The following is a 20519-nucleotide window of genomic DNA, read 5'->3' on the forward strand; positions in this document are numbered from 1 at the left end:
CCTCCTTCTTATACTCACATCACTTAACATCCACTTACACCCCAAACATATCTCCCCTACAAACCGAAATTGCTGTAGGTACACAAATAATCACCAAACCTTCGCCATTTTTCCATCTATCTTCTCATTAAATACTCCCTTACCAAAAATACACTTACCTAACACCCAACTCACCCCTACCAAACACAAAACCAAATACTACACCCCCACTGCTAATATGCTCAAACTCATCTACCTCCACAAAAACATTCTCTTAGCTGAAGACATCCATCCCAACCCTGGTCCAATACACTCCACTGCTAGCCCTCCTAACCCCAAAGTCAATAATCTCCCAAACAAACATCTTTCTATCTATTCAATAAACACTAGGAATATTCTGAACAAAGTAAGTGAACTACATGCTTGGATCTCCCACCATACTCCTGATATCCTTGTTCTGGTTGAAATCCCAACACCAAGACATAGAGATCTTGCCCTCTGGCTATAGCATACACCATCTAGATCAACCAAAAAGGAAAGGTGGAAGCGTTGCTATCCTACACAGTAGCCACCTTACCATTTCTAACTCTACTTTTACATCCCAAGCCTTCTCCCCAGCCAAGATTTTATCTGTAAACCTAAATATTAATAGTCATTCCACTATCACCATTGTAGCAATTTACATTCCACCAGGTGATAATATCCCCTTACTGGAAAATATGCTTGCTCATATCTCCCAACGCATCCCACATAAAACTATCATTCTTGGGGATGTCAGCATTAACTGGCTATCTCTCTCCTCTCAAAACTCCTCACAACACCTTAATCTCTACAGCCTTACTCAACTCATCTCTGATCCCACGTATTTCAATAACTCCCATACAGCCTCAACTCTCCTTGACTGGATTCTTGTCTCTCACCCTTCCAAATACCATAACCCTGAAACGCTACCAAATTCCCTAAGTGATCACTGTCCAGTAAAAATACTAAGATACACATCCCATCAAGCTACACCTCAAAGGTTTATCAAACACCGACAACTAACAAATTTTAATCCTGAAACTCTCAAATCTTTACTATCAAAAGTGAACTGGAATCCCTTAAAACTACTCTCCTTGGATGAAGCTGTCCACTTTTTCAACTCCACTTTCCTTAGTATTTTAAATTCTCTGGCACCCCTTAGAACAGTCTGCATAAAATCTAACATATCCCCATGGCTGACCGTAAACACATGTGCACTATTAAAAAAAAAAAAGACAGAGCATGGAAAATTTGGACTAAAACTAAACATCAACCAGACCTCCAGAAATATAAAGAACTTAGAAATCTTGCCAAAAGTCACATAAATAAAGATAAGAAAAACTTATATAATAATCCATCTTCTACCTTTAAATCCAACCCTAAAAAGTTCTGCCACTCTGTAAATCAAATACTACACCCAGGTATGCAAGCCTCTCCTAACCGTCATCCTGACAAAACACGAGGAAACTGCCTCCATATTTAAAAACTACTTTACAGACTCAATATCCAAATGACTAAATCAAGACACAAACCATCCCACCAACAATAATAGACCTAACGGCTCAAACTCTTCCATCAATAGTAACCCTACCACTACCTTCTCCCTCAAACCTGTCTCCATTAACTATATTAAAACTATACTATCTAAATTAAAACCTTGCTCCACATCCACAGACAACATTCCATCCGCATTCTTTCAGGCTGCTGCTGATGTTCTTGCTTTCCCAGTTTCTATTCTAATAAACCGCTCTATTATGGAATCCACAGTCCCTTCCATCTGGAAGCAATTTTACACCCTCCCAATACACAAAGGAGGAAACTCCACAGATATAACTAATTTTAGACCCATAGCCATACTCTCACCACTCTCCAAAATTCTGGAAAAATGTATACACAATCAAGTCTTACACTACCTTCTTCAAGAAAATCTACTCACACCCACCCAGCATGGCTTTCGTCCCATGCACAGCACTACTACAGCTCTCCTGTCTTTCCTAAACTCTGTATCACTAGCTAGAGACAGTAACAAACTTAATTTCTCTCTTCATTGACCTCTCTAAAGCCTTTGATACAGTCTCTCATAAACTTCTTCTCCTTAAACTAGCAAACTTACACTTTTCTCCATCCACCATATCTTGGTTTATCAGCTATCTCTCTGACAGACTCCAGTCAGTCAAATGGCTCTCAGCCTTCTCCCCTCTTCTTCCCATTAAAATGGGTGTTCCACAAGGCTCCATCCATGAACCACTTCTTTTTAACATCTTTACCAACCTTCTCTACTCTTCCTGTCCTGGATCCTCACTGATACAATACGCAGATGATTCAACTCAGTGCAGAGGTAAGGACATATAAATGTTCATCAAAAAAGGAGGAAAGGTTAGCATCCTGTTAACTCTTCAGGAATGTCATTTCTTGAAACAATACTGGCCTTGCTTTAAAAGTTACATCCATCCATTCATACACCTGTGGCCAGTACAGGGTGAGTCAGTACGTTTAAGACCCTTGATTATTTCCTTCGGGAATAATGCAAACTGAGGTCTAACAAGGAACCAGCAAGAGTGTCAATGCTTAGGCAATGCATCACTGGATAAAACTGGTCAGCATGTAATGTTCCAGGTACAGGTGGTCAACAAATGATTCAAAAAATAAATATATAAGAAATATTTATTGCGGCCTGCAGTTGCTTAATAATACATCTGTCATTCTGTATCCCTGAAATCCATGTACTGTTTGCAAATGCACACAGCTGCTCTAATATCCTTGGTCTCAGAAAATCCAGTGACACTTTCATAGAAAGTAAGACTATGAATTATTACTCTAGTAGTCACATATCTACATTGATCCAAACTACATGTAAAACAAAGCTGTGCACGTCACTGGGTAATTCCTCCCTTCATATGCAAACATAGACCATAGTCAAAAGCACTGTGTATACAGTATAAAAATAAAAACAAGAAAACTACAGGGTTACAGTCTGCAGTTCACGTGTTTTAGTTTGATACAGTTTCTGCACACTACTGATATTCACTGACTTCTTTCATACACAAAGTCACACTTACAGAAGCTGTTAGCATGTTCCTGTTAATCCTTCACTGATGCATCTCATCCTTACCTTCACCAATTTGCTTATTCTCTTCCTCATCTTCTGAATATATTTCCAGCTCTTCCTCACTGTCCCATAATATGTCAGTCAGCCGAAGACCTTCAGTGTCTGGGTCAGAACTGATACATTGTTCAGGTCCTGTAAGGGAGACCAGTGAAAGAAGTAATTATTCTCAGGCAGTATTTAAAAGGTAAGCATTCTAGTACTAGTGTCAGGCATGAGTTATAGGAGATAGCTCTATAATTTATTTAATCAGACTCACTGTAGTAAAAACTTTGTTCACTGATGCAGAGCTGATTTTGTTTGACTCTCTGAAGAACTAAGATTCTGTTTCTGTAACTACAAATTCCAAGTCACTAGTGCCAGAAATGAAGTACAGCAAGAAAAACACAATGCATTGTACTGTACGTAAAATTATACTGATAAGCTTTAATGGTATGTTGTTTGGCCATCATAACTAAGGGCTTATAGTTGATTGTACCAAGCCTAAGAAAATGGAGATGGTCAGCACACACAGACACATACACACACACACACACACACACACACACACACACACACACACACACACACACACACACACACACACACACACACACACACAATCATTTAAACTTTCAGGATCTGCTAGAGTGAGTCCTGAAACACTGAGACTGAATAGCTGAAAAACGGACTTATATATACTAATATGCAATATAGATGGACATTTCCAGGAATATTAAAGTATGACAATCTTGAAGTTGGTATATATAAGTTCATAGGATGTGGGGGACTTGCCCCCCCATGCAAAAATTAAAGTTTAAAGCATTAGAAAATGCTGGAGCATTTCATATATATATATATATATATATATATATATATATATATATATATATATATATGTGCCCCCCACACCTAAATATACCAACTGGGAAAAAAATCGCTGTTCCGTGTCCTTGGGATTGTCAGCTTTCGCTCTTAAAGAGTCAATAAATCTGAGTTTGCTATTTTAAGCATTCACTGATTTAATATAAATATGTGTATGTGTAGACACACACATACATATATATATATATATATATATATATATATATATATATATATATATATATATACACACACACACACACACACACACATACACATGGATAGATATATATATAGCTAAATTGCATATAAGGAAAACCACAATACAGTGAAAGAAAACATCACATCTGAGTAATTGTTTTATTGTGTAATGAGCACACTTGTTAGAAAATAAGAAGTTATTTACCTACCATAACGTTCCATGTTAGTTGTCTTCTTCTCGCCTTCTTTCTTGCTGGATGGGTTCAGAGCCGATCCTCGGCTCCGACTCGGCCAATACTAAAGCTCGAGAGCTAATTCCACCGGCTCGAGGCTCCCCTATATCCCACAATGCTAGGCGGTAACTACTCAGATCTCGTTTGATAGCTATACCAAGCAATCCTAGTCTCCATAGAATGGAGTAGGGAAACCCACCTCAAAACAATCTGCGTAAAAGTATGGCAGACCTCAGTAAGGATAAAAGAGGTGGAAGAACGTGTGGGAATGACAACTTCCAGAAGAAGAACACAAACTGAATTCCTGTCGGTCTGTCCAGGCTTGGGGGAAGGAGGGTGGGACGCAAGAAAGAAGTCGAGAAGAAGACAACTAACATGGAACGTTATGGTAGGTACATAACTTCTTAATGTTAAGTTGTCAATCTCGCCTTCATTCTTGCTGGATGGGACCGCGTCCCTAGCACCTTATCCCGGTTGGCCTATCGGAACAGACTCTTGAGAACAGTGGAACCAAAACTGGCACGGCTTCTGGAAACCAAGTCCAATTTGTAATGTGAAATGAATGTATGAGGAGAAGCCCAGGTGGCTGCTGCACAAATGGAATCTATTGGCAGCCTATCCTGAAAAGCTATGGATGTAGCTAATGCCCTAGTTGAATGAGCTCTAGGTCTTGAGGGTAGTTTTTGATGTCTGATCTCATAGATGAAGGTAATTGTAGAGGTGAGCCATCTAGAGAGGGATACTTTAGAAACTGGAAGGCCCAATTTCCCTTCCGCATATGACAGAAACAATTGATTAGATTTCCTGAATTGTTTAGTCCTGTCTAAGTAATATCTAAGTTGGCGAGGAACATCCAAAAAATGTAGCTTTTGTTCCGACCTGTTTGAATAGTTAGGGTAAAAGACGGTAGATCAATAATTTGGTTTAGGTTTATTTGAGAGGAAACTTTAGGCAAAAAGGATGGATTAGTACGGAGGGATACCCTGTCTTTGTGAAACACTAACTAAGGAGGACGACTGCACAGAGCATGGAGTTCAGATACCCTTCTCGCTGAAGTTATAGCTACCAGAAAAAGTGTCTTCCAAGAAAGCAACTTCAGAGAACATGAAGCCGCCGGCTCGAAGGGGGGAAGAATTAAAGATGCCAGAACCAAGTTCAAATCCCATTGAGGCGGGGGATCTTTGATTGGAGGTTTGAGAAAAAATACACCCCTTAAAAAGGCTTTACAGAGTTTGTGAGCCATGATGCTAGATTCTGAAACACCAACATGAAAATTTGATATGGCAGCCAATTGAACTCTAATGGTTGATGCAGAAGATCCTAAATGAAAGAGTTCTGCTAGAAAGTCCAGAATAGACTGGATAGGTGCAGTAAAGGGATCTGTTTTTTGATGTTGCCCAAAAAGAAAAGCGTTTCCATTTGCTACTATAAATCTTCCGGGTAGAAGATTTATGAGAGGCTATCAAGATATCTCGGACCGAGCGAGATATTGAGGGAAGCCTGGCTAAGGTTGGAATCGGAGAAACCACGCTGTGAGGTTTAGAGAAGGCAGAGATTGGTGCAGCTGACCCGATTGGTGGGTTATCAGATCTGGTACTGGGTCCAGATGCCAAGGCTGCTCCAAAAGGTAACGATGAAGAAAGGGAAACCATATCTGTCGAGGCCAGTAAGGGGCAATGAGGATCATTGTCACTCTCAAGCGATGGCTTTCTGAATTAGTTGAGATATCAGTGGAAAGGGGAAAGGCATATAGAAGTCCCGGGGCCAATCGTGGACTAGAGCCGCCTCTGGTGGGATGGCCTGGTAACGGGAAGAGAGTGAAGAAGTCGTGACACTTGCTGTTTTGGGGAGTAGCAAAAGATCGCAGCAACGCTGGCCCCATCTTAGGAATACTTCTTCTAGAACTGATTTCTTTAGAGACCACTCGTGGGGCATGAGAATTGCTCTGCTCAATTTGTCTGCAATAACGTTGGATTTCCGGAATGCGTTGCTATCAGAAAACGCTGAGAAGAGATCGCCCATTGCCAAAGTCTGAGTGCCTCTCGACGTAAAGGGTATGATCTGGTTCCGCCTTGTTTGTTGATGTACCACACTACGGACATGTTGTCCGTTTGAATTGCAATAGTCCCAGTGGGAAGAGAGTCGTGAAGGGCTTGCAACGCTAAAAGCACTGCTCTCATCTCTAAGACGTTTATGTGCAAGTGGCACTCGACAGGTTGCCACGTGCCCTGGACTGTCCTGCCCTGATAATGCCTCCCCCCACCCAATCAGGGAGACGTCTGTTGTCAACGTGGCGACTGGGGGGGGAAGAGTGAAGGGTCTTCCTCGGAGAAGTTGAGGTGATGTGATCCACCAAGACAGCTGATTCTTGCATGATTGAGTTATCAATATGGTATGGGACATCGGGAGCTGTTGAAAGGACCAGTGAGTAAACAGCATCCATTGGAGGATCCTCATGTGAAAGCGAGTTAAGGGGAGAAGGGGAATAGCTTCTGCCATGAGTCCTAGTACCTTCAAAACTAGTCTGGCTTTGACTTTGTTGCATTGTAAGAGAAGGGAAACTTGGTTCCGAATGTCTGACACTCTCTGCTCTGTAAGTCTGGCTGAAAGATTGAGTGTGTCTAAGGTGGCGCCTATAAAGATAATAGATTGACAAGGCGACAAGGAAGATTTTTCGAAATGCCTAGAGCTTGGCAAGATTGGATGATGAAGTCCCTGGATAGAAGAAGCTGATGTCTGGTGGTGGCGGTAAGGAGCCAGTCGTCCAAATATGGAAACACCTGGAATCCTTGACGTCTCAAGTGAGCCGCGACCACTGCCATGCATTTGGTGAACACACGGGGGGCTGTAGTGAGACCAAAGGGCAGGGCCCTGAACTGGTAGTGACTGGCTCCCAGCCTGAAGCGGAGATAGCTCCTGGAGCGTCTGTTCATTTTGATGTGGTAGTACGCGTCCTGAAGATTTATCGAGCACATCCAATTGTCCTGACCCAAGAAGGGTAGAATGGACTGTAGCGTGACCATCCGGAATTTTGTTTTCCTGACATACTTGTCTAAGTAGCTGAGATCCAGTATGGGTCTCCAGTCCCCTGTTTTCTTTGGTACCAAAAAGAATTTGGAGTAGATTCCAGATCCTTGCTGGTCTGCCGGGACTGATTGGATAGCTCTTTTTGATAGCAGCTTTGAAATTTCTAATGCTGCTTGTTCCCTTAGACCGGGTGGAACATCTGGAAGGGATCTTTTTGGTTGGGTTGGGATTTGAATAAAGGGAATTTTGTAACCCTCGGATATGATCGACTGTACCCATTTGTCTTGAGTAAGGGAAAGCCAGGCTTTTGGGTACAGGGATAACCTTACCCCGACTGCCTCCGAAGGTGGACAGCCGGGCAGCCCCTCAGGGATGCTGAAAGGGTTTGTCAGAGAACATTTCTCTGCTACCCTGGTTTTGCGGACCTCCTCTGCCTCTAGGGCGGCATCTATTATTATTCCCCCCTCTGCCTCTAGAGGGAATCGGCCTTGTGCGTCAGATGAGACTCCTGGGATTGTTTGGAACCACATCTTTCCTCCCCTTTGACCTTTGGGATAGGGTCTAGAAGTGGTAGAAAAACAGACTCCTACAGCAGAGAGAGTCTTACCTTCTACCTCGCACCTGGTCAATGTATCCTTCACCTGTGGACCAAACAAGGAAGATCCATCAAAGGGAGAATTGGTGAAGGGCGCCTTGAAAGGGTCCGCAAAGTTGCATAGCCGCATCCAGGCATGACGTCGTAAGGCAACACCTGTGCCTGCGGCTCTACTCGCTCCATCTGCTGCATATGAAACCAGCCGCATGGAGGAGTTAACGATGGAATTCAGGGTTGCCAACTGGGAGTTCATTGTGTCTTTGAACCCCTCAGCTGTAGGATCCTTTATCAGTTCACCCATATCCTTGAGTAAATCTCTCTGGAGACGAGTGAAGTGGCATAAGTAGTTCAGCGACCGCATTGAAAAGGTCGCTGATGAGAACATCCGCTTGCCGTACCTGTCTATGGTCCTAGATTCCTTATTAGGAGGATGTACAGGAACCGAAGGATCAGCTAACTCCTTCTTAGTGGCCGCAGCCACCACCATGGCATCAACAGGGACACCTTTGGATAAAAAATCTTTATCTCTGGGGCAGTAATAAATTTAGATGGTCTCCTCGGGGTGGGTTCCACTGAGTCAGGAGCCGTCCAAGCCTTCCTTGCCACCATTTCCATAAGGGGGTCAAAGGGAGGGGACACCCAGGAGGTAGAAGGGCGAGAGCCAAACGCCTCAAGATACACTGACTCATCCTCCAAAGGGTTAATAGTTCCCCCTCTGTTTCAGGATCTCAAGGATGTCAGCAAAGGAGACATCCTCAGAGGGGGATCGAGGGGAACCTTCGGATTCGTCTAAGTCAGTGTCAGAGGTGATAGACTCAGGGGAGTCAATGTGCTTCCTCTTGCACTGCCTCTTCCTTGGGGGATCTCCTGCAGGGTCAGGAGAGGCCTCGGAAGAGGAGGAAATTCCCAATGGGGAAACTTGAGGAGTTGGCTCTCTGCAGTCTAAGACAAGGGGGTGAGTAGAAATCACCGCAAGCACTGTAGATGGAGGGGCTGAAGGAGCTGACTGTGGGGCAGAACCTGGTTCTAGCACGCTCCGCATGACCTCGAAGGCACCCCTGTCAAGCAAGGCCAGAGGCCCCCGCTCCGAAGAGACAAGGACTTCCCCCGGCACCGACAGGGACGGCTCCGAAGCCGATGTCGGAGCCAAACTCACCAACGTCGAAGCCCCGAGAGGGAGAGCGGGGTCGGACAAGGGTCCGATGCCACTCGCCCCCTCGGAGCCGATGAGGGAAGCCCGGCGCCGAGATCCCTCCAAGGAGGAGATCGGAGCAGACGACGGAGTCGAAATGGAAGGTATCGGATCTGACGCACTGACAGTCATGGCTCCGACAAGCCCTGGCTCCAAACTCAAAGGAGTCGGAGGAGGAATGTATTGGGGGAACGGAAATAGCCACTGACTGGTGAGTCGGGCTATGCAGCATTTGGACCAGTGCCTCGGACTTGAGAAGTCTACTCACTACCCTTTGCAAATCATGGTCAGATAACCTGGAAGACCGTGAGGAATGAGTTTTGTGGCTTCGTTCCGAAAGAAGAGGGGATCCTGGCACCGACTGCACGGAGCCGATAGAGGGGGATCTGGACCTCTTCCTAGATTGTGGCTCCAATAAAAGTATCGGAGCCAATGGAGTTTTATCAGCCTCGGCTCCAGCCGGAACCGAGGTAACAGTATGAGGCTTAGAAACATCGGCTCCAGCCGGAGCCGATGTCGAAGCCGACTTAGTCTTTCCAGCAGTCGACTCTGGAACCGGAGCCGACTGTTTGGAAGTTTTGGAAGGCTTCCCCGACACAGACTGAGTCGGGGGGCCTTCAGGCTTTAATAAGCCCCACAAGATCAGTTTATTCTTGCGTTCCTGCAGGACTCTAGGGCTAAACCCATGACAAACAGCACAAGAGTCCTGCAGGTGCAAAGGCCCCAGGCAATACACACAAGAAGTGTGACCGTCTGTCAGAGACATTTTCTGACAGCACGAGTCACACTTCTTGAAGCCTGAGACCTTGTCTTTTGACATTGCAAAAAAAGGAGTGCCTGACACACACAAACACACTACAGACACACCCTTTACAGAAAAAATTATTAAATTAAATTATTAAGGCTAAAGCAAGCCACAAACACACACACACAAGCCCTTAACAGAAAAGAACTAGTTTAGTCACTAATGGACTGGGGGAAGGGTAGGGGCCGAAGGCCTACAAGATAAGGGATAGAAAGGGAAAAAAGAGTCGACAAACAGGGGTCGATTTATGTAAATATTTAATTAAACTAAAAAGTTATGGAATCACAACAAAAAAGGGGGTTTAAGAAGTACCTAATAAGGTAAAAGTCTAACTCACCTGCCTGAGCCGGTAAAAAAGCACCTCGTCAGCTATAGCGGCAAACGAGATCTGAGTAGTTACCGCCTAGCATTGTGGGATATAGGGGAGCCTCGAGCCGGTGGAATTAGCTCTCGAGCTTTAGTATTGGCCGAGTCGGAGCCGAGGATCGGCTCCGAACCCATCCAGCAAGAATGAAGGCGAGATTGACAACTTAACATCACTTGTTCAGACTGTTGCTATAAAATGTACTTCAGACAGTTACTATCATCCTTTTAAGGCAAAACTACAATAATAAAAGGAAAGTACAGTTATATAAATTCTAATTGATCAAGTCTGCAGTAGACTAATACATATGGGTTATAGCCTTCCAAGGATGTCACTAACTGGCCAGCTTTTCAAAGCATAACAGAACATTCCACTTGCCTTTACTGCCTGGAGCTTGAGCAAACCTCCATATAAAAGTCAGCTGGAGAGTGAAAAACTTCAGATATTTCTTGCCCCAAGAAATGAGGGTGCAGCACTGAAAGGAATAAATACTAGGAAACAGTATCCAATGTAAATATATACAGAGAGGTATATACATCCTTATCCTGGTAGTATGTACAAAAAAACAAAACGGGGCTGGAAAGAGAACAGTTACTGCAAAAATGATCAATTAGAGCATCTACTGTTATGGCAAGTTCATTTACATAATTGTAATATGTTTTACATTTAGATCACTGTTGCAGTAGCCTAAGCTACATAGGTAAATTAACATAGCTTATCAACATATGAGGAGGAGGAAGGAATTCAGACATCCAGGATATCATGTAGAAAGGTTCTAGCAAAGTCTGTACTTGACCTGGAAAAGAATCTAGTTTGTAATGCTTTGTGAAAGTATGCAGTGAGGACCAACTTATTGTCTCTAGAATATTTATGGTGTATTCTACAGGCAGTAGAAAACAAGAAGCCAAAGCCCTGGCAGGATGGGCCTTAATCTGCCTGGGGCTTGATGTGGTGAGCACACCATAAAGAAAAGTCATGAGAAAACCATCTGGAATAGTCTGCTTTGACACAGGTTATTCCTTTTTCTTGCATTCCTAGAAGGCAAACAGCAGGCCGGCTTTCTTGATGCACAGAGTTCTATCCAAGTAGACATCCAGAGTAAGAAGAATTCTTTCTCCTTTTAGTTTAGTTACTGGGAAGAGTATAGTGAGATTAATACTCTGAAACCACTGGGCACAGAGGAATAATTGGCTCTCAAAGAAACTCTGTCCTTATTGAACCTATGACTGACTCACCTGCGCATTTGAGATGTCCGGGAGGCTACACTCGGCTGGGATAGTTATCTCTCCTTTAGGGGGGGAGAGGGGGGTGAAGTTTGCACTGAACCTGTCTGCCAGTATGTTGGCAATGTCTGTGGGTTCAGTGATTTTTGTATCATTATGGACTAATTCTGAGCATATCTGGGAGTTTCCACCCAGGTTCCTAACATAGCTGAAAAAGGCCTTATGATTGTCCTTTGAATCCATGGCAATTTTTCTCTCAAAATTGGCCTTAGTTGATTTTACAAGTGCTCGTATTTTTTTACTAATAATGATCAGGGGTGACTTCCCTTTTATGGATTTTGTTCTATCATGTAATAGCTTTCTCCTCTTATTGTAAAGTTTGTTAATGGCTGGGGTCCACCAGACTGGACGTTTGCCCTTTGTGGAAAGAGTCTTGGTTTTATTTGGGATTGCCTGATCCATGCAGTCCTGGAGGTGTTCATAGAAGGCATTTGTAAGGGCTTCCAGCTTGGGTTGTGGTTTCCTCTGGCTCAGGGGCCTTGAAGGATACCACACCAGTCTTGAGTAGTGTGAAGTTTGCTTTAGAGAAGTTCTTCACTATGGTCTTTTGTTTGGGGTGCGGGATGTGGATTTCCAGTGAGATTAGTTTATGATCAGATCTCACCAATGAGGGATATACTTCGGTGTGGAGCATTTTGTCCCCATGTTTGTGACAATGAGATCTAGTATATTTTCTCCTCTCGTGGGAACAGTGACTAGCTGTTCCATGGCATTTGAATTTATGAACTCCAGGAACCGTTGGGCTAGAAAGTTAGGGCTTGAGTAATGTTCCCAGTCTATATTCGGGTAGTTGAAGTCACCCAATATGATGGTGTTTGGAGATACATTTATACCCTCCAGTGTCTTCAGGAAGGCTGTGTGGGGTTCCTGAGTTTGAGAGGGTGGCCTGTAGCATGCTACAATTTGTAGAGCAGTTTTGCCTATGGTTAGTTGCACCTGGATGGTTTCGAGCTTGTGCATTGCCACCAACCTGGAGGTGTGGGTATCCTTTATGAATATGGATACACCCTCCTTTTGTGGTGTGGTCCGGGTTTTGGGGCGGGCATGATATGAGGTAAAACCTAATAGTGCGGGTGCTCTCAGGAGCCTTGAACCAGGTTTCAATTACAGCACAGACATCGATGTTCTCCATACTGAGAAGGGCCTCAGTGCGTGCATTTTGAGATTTAGACTTCTGGCATTGAGCAGCATTACCCTCAGTTTCTTCCCATTTTGTTTTCTAGGGTGGTAGGTTTAGAATTTGAGCCTTGCCTAAAAAGGCACTATGGGGTGGCAAGAGCCTTAGCCAATATCCGGAATCCCAGGGTGACAGGTGCAAGCCGTCCCTTGAAGCAGCGTGGCTTGTCAAGCATGTCATCCCAGGCAGACAGACACTGGATCCCTTTGAATGACACCAGACATTAAGCCAATTGTTAAAGCTGATCATCTTGTCTCTATATTGTGGCATCATTCTTGGTGAAGGAAGGATACTGCTCAGGGTTAGGGTCATACCTGCCTGGGCTACATAATCAGAGAGCTCCTCTATGTCTCTTTTCATGTAGTCCAGGGAGGCGTCTCAGGTCGTTCACACCAGCATGGACAATGACTGTGTCATATTTGTACTTGCCGTGGAGTGACCCGAGTGCTTGTGTTATGTGGCGGATTCTAGCGCCCGATAGGCAGCTTACTGTGACCCTCTCCTTGTTCAGCCTGGTGAGTGGGATGTCAGTGTGTCTGACTATGGAGTCACCTATGACAAGAATGTTTGGTGTTGTATTTGGCCTTAAGGGCTGTGACTGCTTTGCACACTGCTTTTGTGGTTTATGTGTTGCTTGTGGGGTGTCTTGAGGTAGCAGTTGTTTGGGTGTCTGCTTTGGAGGCCTCTACGGACCCTGGTAATTACCGCCCCATAAGCTTAACAAGTCTAGTCTGCAAAGCTATGGAGAGGATCATAATGGAGCTCATAAACAAAGATATAGGGGACTTGCAGACATTGGACCCGACCCAGTTTGGCTTTGTCAAGGGAAGATCATGCCTTTTGAACTTGGTCGACTTCTTCGAAACAGTCACCAAGGCCATTGATGAGGGAAAGGCAGTCCATACAGCCTACCTTGACCTTGCAAAGGCTTTCGACACAATACCCCACTCGGGTATTGTAGAAAAACTTACCAGCTTAAATGTAAACCCATATGTCACAAGATGGGTTGCTAACTGGCTTAAGGACAGAATCCACAGGGTTAGAGTTGCTGGCACTGTGTCAGACTCCAAGCCGGTCACAAGTGGTGTCCCACAGGGCTCGGTCCTTGGCCCCCTATTGTTTGGCATCTACTTCTCAGAAGTACAGGCCAACATGGGAGGACTTTGGCTGACAAAGTTTGCAGGCGACTGCAAACTGCCATAGTGGAAAGTGCATCGGACACGGATATCCTTCAGAAGGGACTCACGGAAACAGATAGCTGGTGCCAGAGCCATGGCCTGAAGTTAAACGCCAAAAAATGTATAGTCATACCCTTGGGAAAAACAAGGTAACCCCAAGCTACCATATAGGTGGCAATCCACTAAGCACAGAAGAGGTTATCAGGGACCTGGGGACCCAGGTTGACAGTGGCCTTTCTTTTGACACTCACGTTGCTAAAGTGGTTAGAAAGACCTTCTACATTGCTCACCTGATCATGAAGGGATTCACATCCAGATCTAGTGAGGTCATTGTTCCCTGTACTCTTCACTTATCAGACCAATGATCGAGTACAATGCCCCATTCGGGATGTATCTCACCAGACATCTGCAGCAATTGGAGAGACCCCAAAGTTCCTCACCAAAAGGATAAAGGACTCCAAAATCTGTCATATGCTGCCAGATTGAAGAAACTCCAGCTCTATTCAGTCGCATACCGTCTGCTCAGAGGTGACATGTGCCTGACATACAAGGCCATGTCCAACCCGGAATTAATGGACATGCTCCACCTCAAAATATCCAAATCCACCAAAACCACTAGAGCAAGTGACTTAAACCTTAGCACGGATATAAATAGGACGTGCTGGAGGGATAGATTTATCACTCAGAGACTCCCTATGCTGTGGAATAAAATCCCGGTCCATGTGAGGCAGAGCACCTCGCTGACTCTGTTCAAGAGAAATCTAGACCTGTGGATGGGAGATCGTAGGTTTACCCCGGGAATCATCTCTGTGTTACTGCTGGACAGAGGCACAACAAACTAATGGGCACAGTATTTTTTCATATAAGGGGTGGCGTAAGCCACAAAAATTTGGGCTAGGCTTATAAATGCCTTAGGGCAGATAGCCTAGTATAAACCTATGAACCTATGAACCTATAAAAGCTTATAACTCAGACACTCTCCATACAGATGTCATTGCAATAAGTAGTATGTTGTTGTGTCTTTCGGCTTTTCCCGGTTAGGGGTCGCCACAGCGGAACTCCGGACCGCTAATGATTTGCAGTGGATTTTTACGTGCCGAGTTGCCAGCCCTGACGCACAAGCTTCAATGAAGGTACGCCCATTCATGCATGTCTCTACACAGAAGACGCTCTAGCTGAGAATTGAACAGAGGACAACGACTTACTGTGAGGGGACAAAGCTACCGCAGCACCACCACCGCAGTTATTACAATAAGTAGTATAATTTCCCATATTAATATCCTCAAAACGACCTAATGAGCTAGTTAAAATCAAATAACTGTCATGTTTTTCAAGCACCAAATATCTTAAAGAGGAGCTGACTGTATTTTATACTCTGTGCTTAGTAGGGATTAGGGGCCTACATATGTGGCACTCAAATGAACATTAACACAATAACATTATCATATAAACATTGCACAATACAGTCTTAAGTAAAATAATGGAACTCTCTACCAAGAAAAACAGCTTAAGACAATTGTATAAAAGTGTTCAAGTACAAATAGTTGCTTTCAGAGAATGTGATTACAAAAATGGGTACTTTTCCATTAATGGGGCAACAGCTCTTCTGGCCATGTTTTAAGGTTTCCCTTGTCATGCAGCTGATCAACCTGGTTGTATTTACTTCATGTGTGAGGCTGAATATGGAGTATAAAACAGACCAGACACTTCCAGATGTGTGGCATGTACTACTCCGTTTACAGGGCAACACTTTTTTGGCCTCATTTTACTGTTAGTACTTGCGTATGTTTCTTTACGACTTTGTTTTGAGTAATAGTAAATGATAGTACTAATGACACAAATGAAAAGAAGCTGCAGTGAATACTTATACAACCATGAAAGTGCCTGGTCTGTTTTAAGATCGATATATGTGAAGCAAAACAAAACGGAAATCGTTATTTTAAGGACTTCTCCTTGAAGTCATCGGGCAATGTCTGCTTGGTTAGTTATACATTGCTACAGAGGGAAAATCAATGCAGACTCATGATCATCATAGAAACAGAGTTAAACACAACTCACTGCTTTTAAAAGTAGCAATTAAATTCCTTGCCGGTGGAGTCATCTCCTTACAATGCACTCCTTTACACATATTAAACACAAGAAAAGAGGCACGATGAATTCCAGCACTTTGATTCATAATTCCCTTTCAGAAGAGGGAGATTTCACTTATTTGGATATTTTTGATATTGCATACATATGTAAATATTGAGAACTAACGACAAGTTTCCTTATGAGAAAACCGTTAACGAGGCCAAAGTAACTGTTGCCCCGTTAACAGAAAAGTACCCAAAAATGTGAGAAAAAAAACATAAACAGTGAAGAATCTAAAAGCATGCTACAAAAGGCATTTGAAACCATGTCTTTTATTATAATAAATACTAGAAATGAGAACTAGCTAAACTGGGAAAACATAAAATCAATACTTTTAAACAGACTGTAGGGACTGTGTAAGCTTATTCCTAACAAGCAAAGGTAAATTCATGAATTTGGCAGAAATGGCTGGGCTACAATATAAGACTATTTCATAAATACAGCATTAGTACAATTATAAACCTGCTCGCAGCCACAGAGAACGTTCCAGTCCAGAAGCAGGTTACTGGTTCCAAATGACCTTGCCATTACTTCCTAAAAGTTATCAGGATTTCTATGGGGAAGCCCCTTAAACCACCACAATAGAGGAAATAGTAAAGAGAGGGACAACTTCTGCAAAACTGTGTGTGCTGTATGCAGGAGTGACATTAACTGAACACAGCACTCAAATGGGTATTTGAAACAGAGAAAATATTATCATTCAGAAGTGACAAATGGCTCTCCCCACAATTTCCTTTTTTTTTTTTACATTAAATAAAAGATCGTCCCCATAGTTCCTACTTTAGAATTAAGTAAACTCAAATATGGTTTCTTGTCAGTAACATCTTTAGGAGACAAGAGTAAGCATATTGATGTGATAAAAGGTCTGTTACAAAACATGCATATTTTTTTTCTTTTAAGATAAAAATCACAATTATAGATCTTTTTATTCCATTCATCCATCCACAACTCATTTTTCCTATTTCTGCTAATGAGGTCAGGGTGTCATTCAACAGTGACAATCATCTAGAGCCAAGTTTTACATAGGGTTGCCACCTTTTCAAATGTCCAAAGTGGGACATTTTTGGTACAAATGTCATATTTTGCAGGCCAAAACATACCCATGGCCAGTACAAAGGACAGAACTTCACTTGTTTGCCTAAATAAAAGCTTATTCTTGTAACATTTTAGTTGATTATTCTGTTTCTTATAACATTTAGTTGTTTCAGATATAGAATAACTGTTTTATGCAACTATTACCTAAAATATAGGAAATAATGTTGCCCTAAAATCTCAGGACATTTTCCATTTTTACAATTTTTTGCAGGATACAACTGCCCAAAGAGGGACTGTCCCTTGCAAAGTGGGACAGATGGTAACCCTAGTTTTACACTACGAGGTGGCTAGTCCTGCTGAGGTAGCTATTCCACACCACATACTCGCACTCACATGTATAGCCAATTTAGAGTGTCCAGTCCACCTACTACATGTCTCTAGAATGTGGGAGGAAACCAGTGGACCTGGAGGAACCCCACACAAACACAGGGAGGACAGGCAGACTCCAAACAGACAGCACCTCAGCCAACAACTGAACAGGGGAAACTTTTGCTATGAGACAAAAACGTTATCCGCTGTGCCACCCTTCAGATCTTCTGTGTACTTCCTTTAAATTCCGTAATTGTTCTTTTTAATAAGATCCCAGCAACAAGGATATCATCCAGACAAATTAAAACATATGAAATGACTTATAACGGACTTATAAGTTATGACAAATAAAGACATCTGAAATAACTTATAACAACCTTACTCCATCATCCGCTAAAATACAGCAGGTGCAGATGATGGTTCAAAAGATAACAGCTGGGCATAAACATTACTTTAGGAGTACTCATTCAAGTAATTCTTAGACAGGCCATGTAAAATCATCTGTTGATAAACTTAGCTCATCTAATTTAAAAAAAAAATTTGACATCTCCCCCAGTCAGCAGTGCAAAAAAAGATCACCCACTCAAGATATGATAACTGTTATGAAGAAGCCATGTGGTTAATAGTTGAGGATATCCTAAAAAAATACCAGTTCCATCAAATTTTACTACAGTTAATGCACATATAGCCTGTTCTAAATATTTCACAAAATCTGTATTTTAATATGAAGCTGTGATTCTTTAAGGCGTCTATATTACATAATCAAACTTTTAAAAGTTCAAAGATCATACAGTCGACACCATATGATCAAACTTTTAAAAGTTTGAAAATGTAATAAAAAATAAACCAAAGAAAAAACCTACCTGAACAGTTTAAGCAGGGGGGCAAGTCTCGCTGCACCCCCCCCCACACCCCCTGCTCTTTAAATATATCAACTCCGTGATCACACTACAGTGCAGGAAGGGAAATATTCCTATTCCGCACTGTACAGAGATACCATTGAAACATTTAAACTTTTTAAAAGTTGATCATATGGTGTCGACCATATGATGTTCAAACGTTTAAAAGTGATAAAGACCCTTTTTTAAGTACTACACTAATTTTCTCTGCTTCCTTAATACATGTTGCATAAAGAACTAATTGGGGTCTGCAGCACCTATGTTTATCTCATTTGTCTGATAATGAATGGTGGTTGTAGTCCCTTTTAACATAGCAGCTTCTTTTTAAAAAATATTGTACCCTCTTATTCCCTATAACAAACCTCCACATCAGTAATTCACAGCAATTTTTATAGGTTATCCACTGTAATTCAGTTGCAAAAAAAAAGGTCAAGACCAGAAATATGGAGTACAAACTAGGCAGCTGCCCAGGACCCCAACCCAGTTTGGAAGCCCACAATAATTTGAAAAAAGTTCAAATGATAACTTGTGCAGTTCCAGTTTGTTTTTAGCCTTGCAACCACTGTTTGCTCGGACAGATTTCTGAGTAGATGGTTACCCATTATGAAGATATTTTCTTAGTAGGCTTGCAAAACAGGTCAAGTATTCAAAGAATAATCTTTATGTTTTAATTGCTTTCATATACAAAACTGAGAGTCATGGTAAACTTAGCTGCATATCACTGTCTATATCAGCTAGAATATTATTCAAATAATTCAGAAAACTATTCAAGCCTTCTGTTACCTTTCTAGTCAACAGTTACATAATTAAACAATGCCATAATTCCATATTTCGTAGGACCATATTGGAGAAGACATCATAAACAAAATAAAATTTACAGTGTCCTATGAGTAAATGTGCACATTTAAGAGAAGTTTTACCCCAAATGCACTCCCGATCCATTACTGTTAAAAGCAAATCTTTGAACAAAAGGTACTGGATATCAGAAAGTTACAACTTTAAAATTAAGCTGTATAACAAATTCATGCTTCTAGGTTGTGCATGTAATAAGATCATAATGATTTGTATACCCTTCAGATATCCTAATATTTGTGCAAAATGACTGCTTATATGTTACCATTTGGAAGATATTTTCTTAGTAGGCTTGCAGAGGATAGATGTCTCTATAGCAGATACAAAAACAGCGTAAGGAATTTGGAAATAATGGTCATTTTAATTATTGACAGACTCCACCAGAATGGAGTAAACAATGAATTCATGTGGATTAATGACCAGGAAATTTGATTAGTTATAATCCCCTAACTGCTATGTGCTGAGTTGCTTATACTCCATGAAATGCACTCTCCAATACATTACAGTTCAGACATCCCAATTATGCTTGCCGACATTATATAGAGGATTATGAACAGGTCTCAATCATAACTAGTGTACTATGTGCTCAAAATATGGATGACAAACAATTCACGTTGGCATTAAAGCTCAGATGAATCTTGGCATCCATGTCAGGAAGATAAAAATACTTTGGCAAATAGTCAGTAGGCAGAAATTGTGTCCCTATAAAACACAAAGAGCTTTAAAGGCTGTGAAGTTCTAACAGCTTTTTTTGAAAGCCGTTTTACTTTCTTCCACTGTTCTTTGTGGGTCCAAATGTCCCTAGCATAAGTAATGCTTAGGGGGTGCTTAAACTTTTGTTAAGCACTCCCCAAAGAGTCTTACACTACAAGGGCTCATACCATGTTTAGTTTTCCCAATATCAGAGAGTAATCTTGGTGTTCCCTGCACTGCAAATGCATTAATATATTTTAAAACTGATTACCAAGTCTTGAGAGTTTGAGACTTAAAACTGAAAAAGACAAAATACTGTTTCAATCTCAAAAAAAAAACTCTTCTAGAAATCTTAGAGTAAAATATCTTCAGTTAGTAGCCTTGTTGATGGTCCTGCATGTGCAGAACAGCCTTGCTGATGGCTCTGTAGATGCAAAAATCTTTGAAGGTTATTCTATATTGTGTTCATCTGGCTAAGAGATTCTTGTGTAAATACAGAGTATGTATGTGTCAGTGTTGTTCTTGCTGTTGTGTCTT

At 42.1% G+C, this 20519-nt stretch overlaps 1 protein-coding gene across 1 annotated transcript in view; it reads right to left on the reverse strand.

Moving 5' to 3' along the window:
- The window catches only part of LOC122811894, a 219383-nt gene that overhangs the window by 57561 nt on the left and 141303 nt on the right, over window positions 1-20519 (reverse strand). The window contains exon 2 of the mRNA XM_044084041.1: window positions 3113-3241. Within this exon, the coding sequence (XP_043939976.1) occupies window positions 3113-3241 (129 nt within the window). The remainder of the gene's footprint in view (window positions 1-3112; window positions 3242-20519) is intronic.

The sequence above is a fragment of the Protopterus annectens genome, chromosome 9.part0, assembly GCF_019279795.1.
Source record: "Protopterus annectens isolate FY-2018-M chromosome 9.part0, PAN1.0, whole genome shotgun sequence".
NCBI classification, from domain to species: Eukaryota; Metazoa; Chordata; order Ceratodontiformes; family Protopteridae; genus Protopterus; species Protopterus annectens.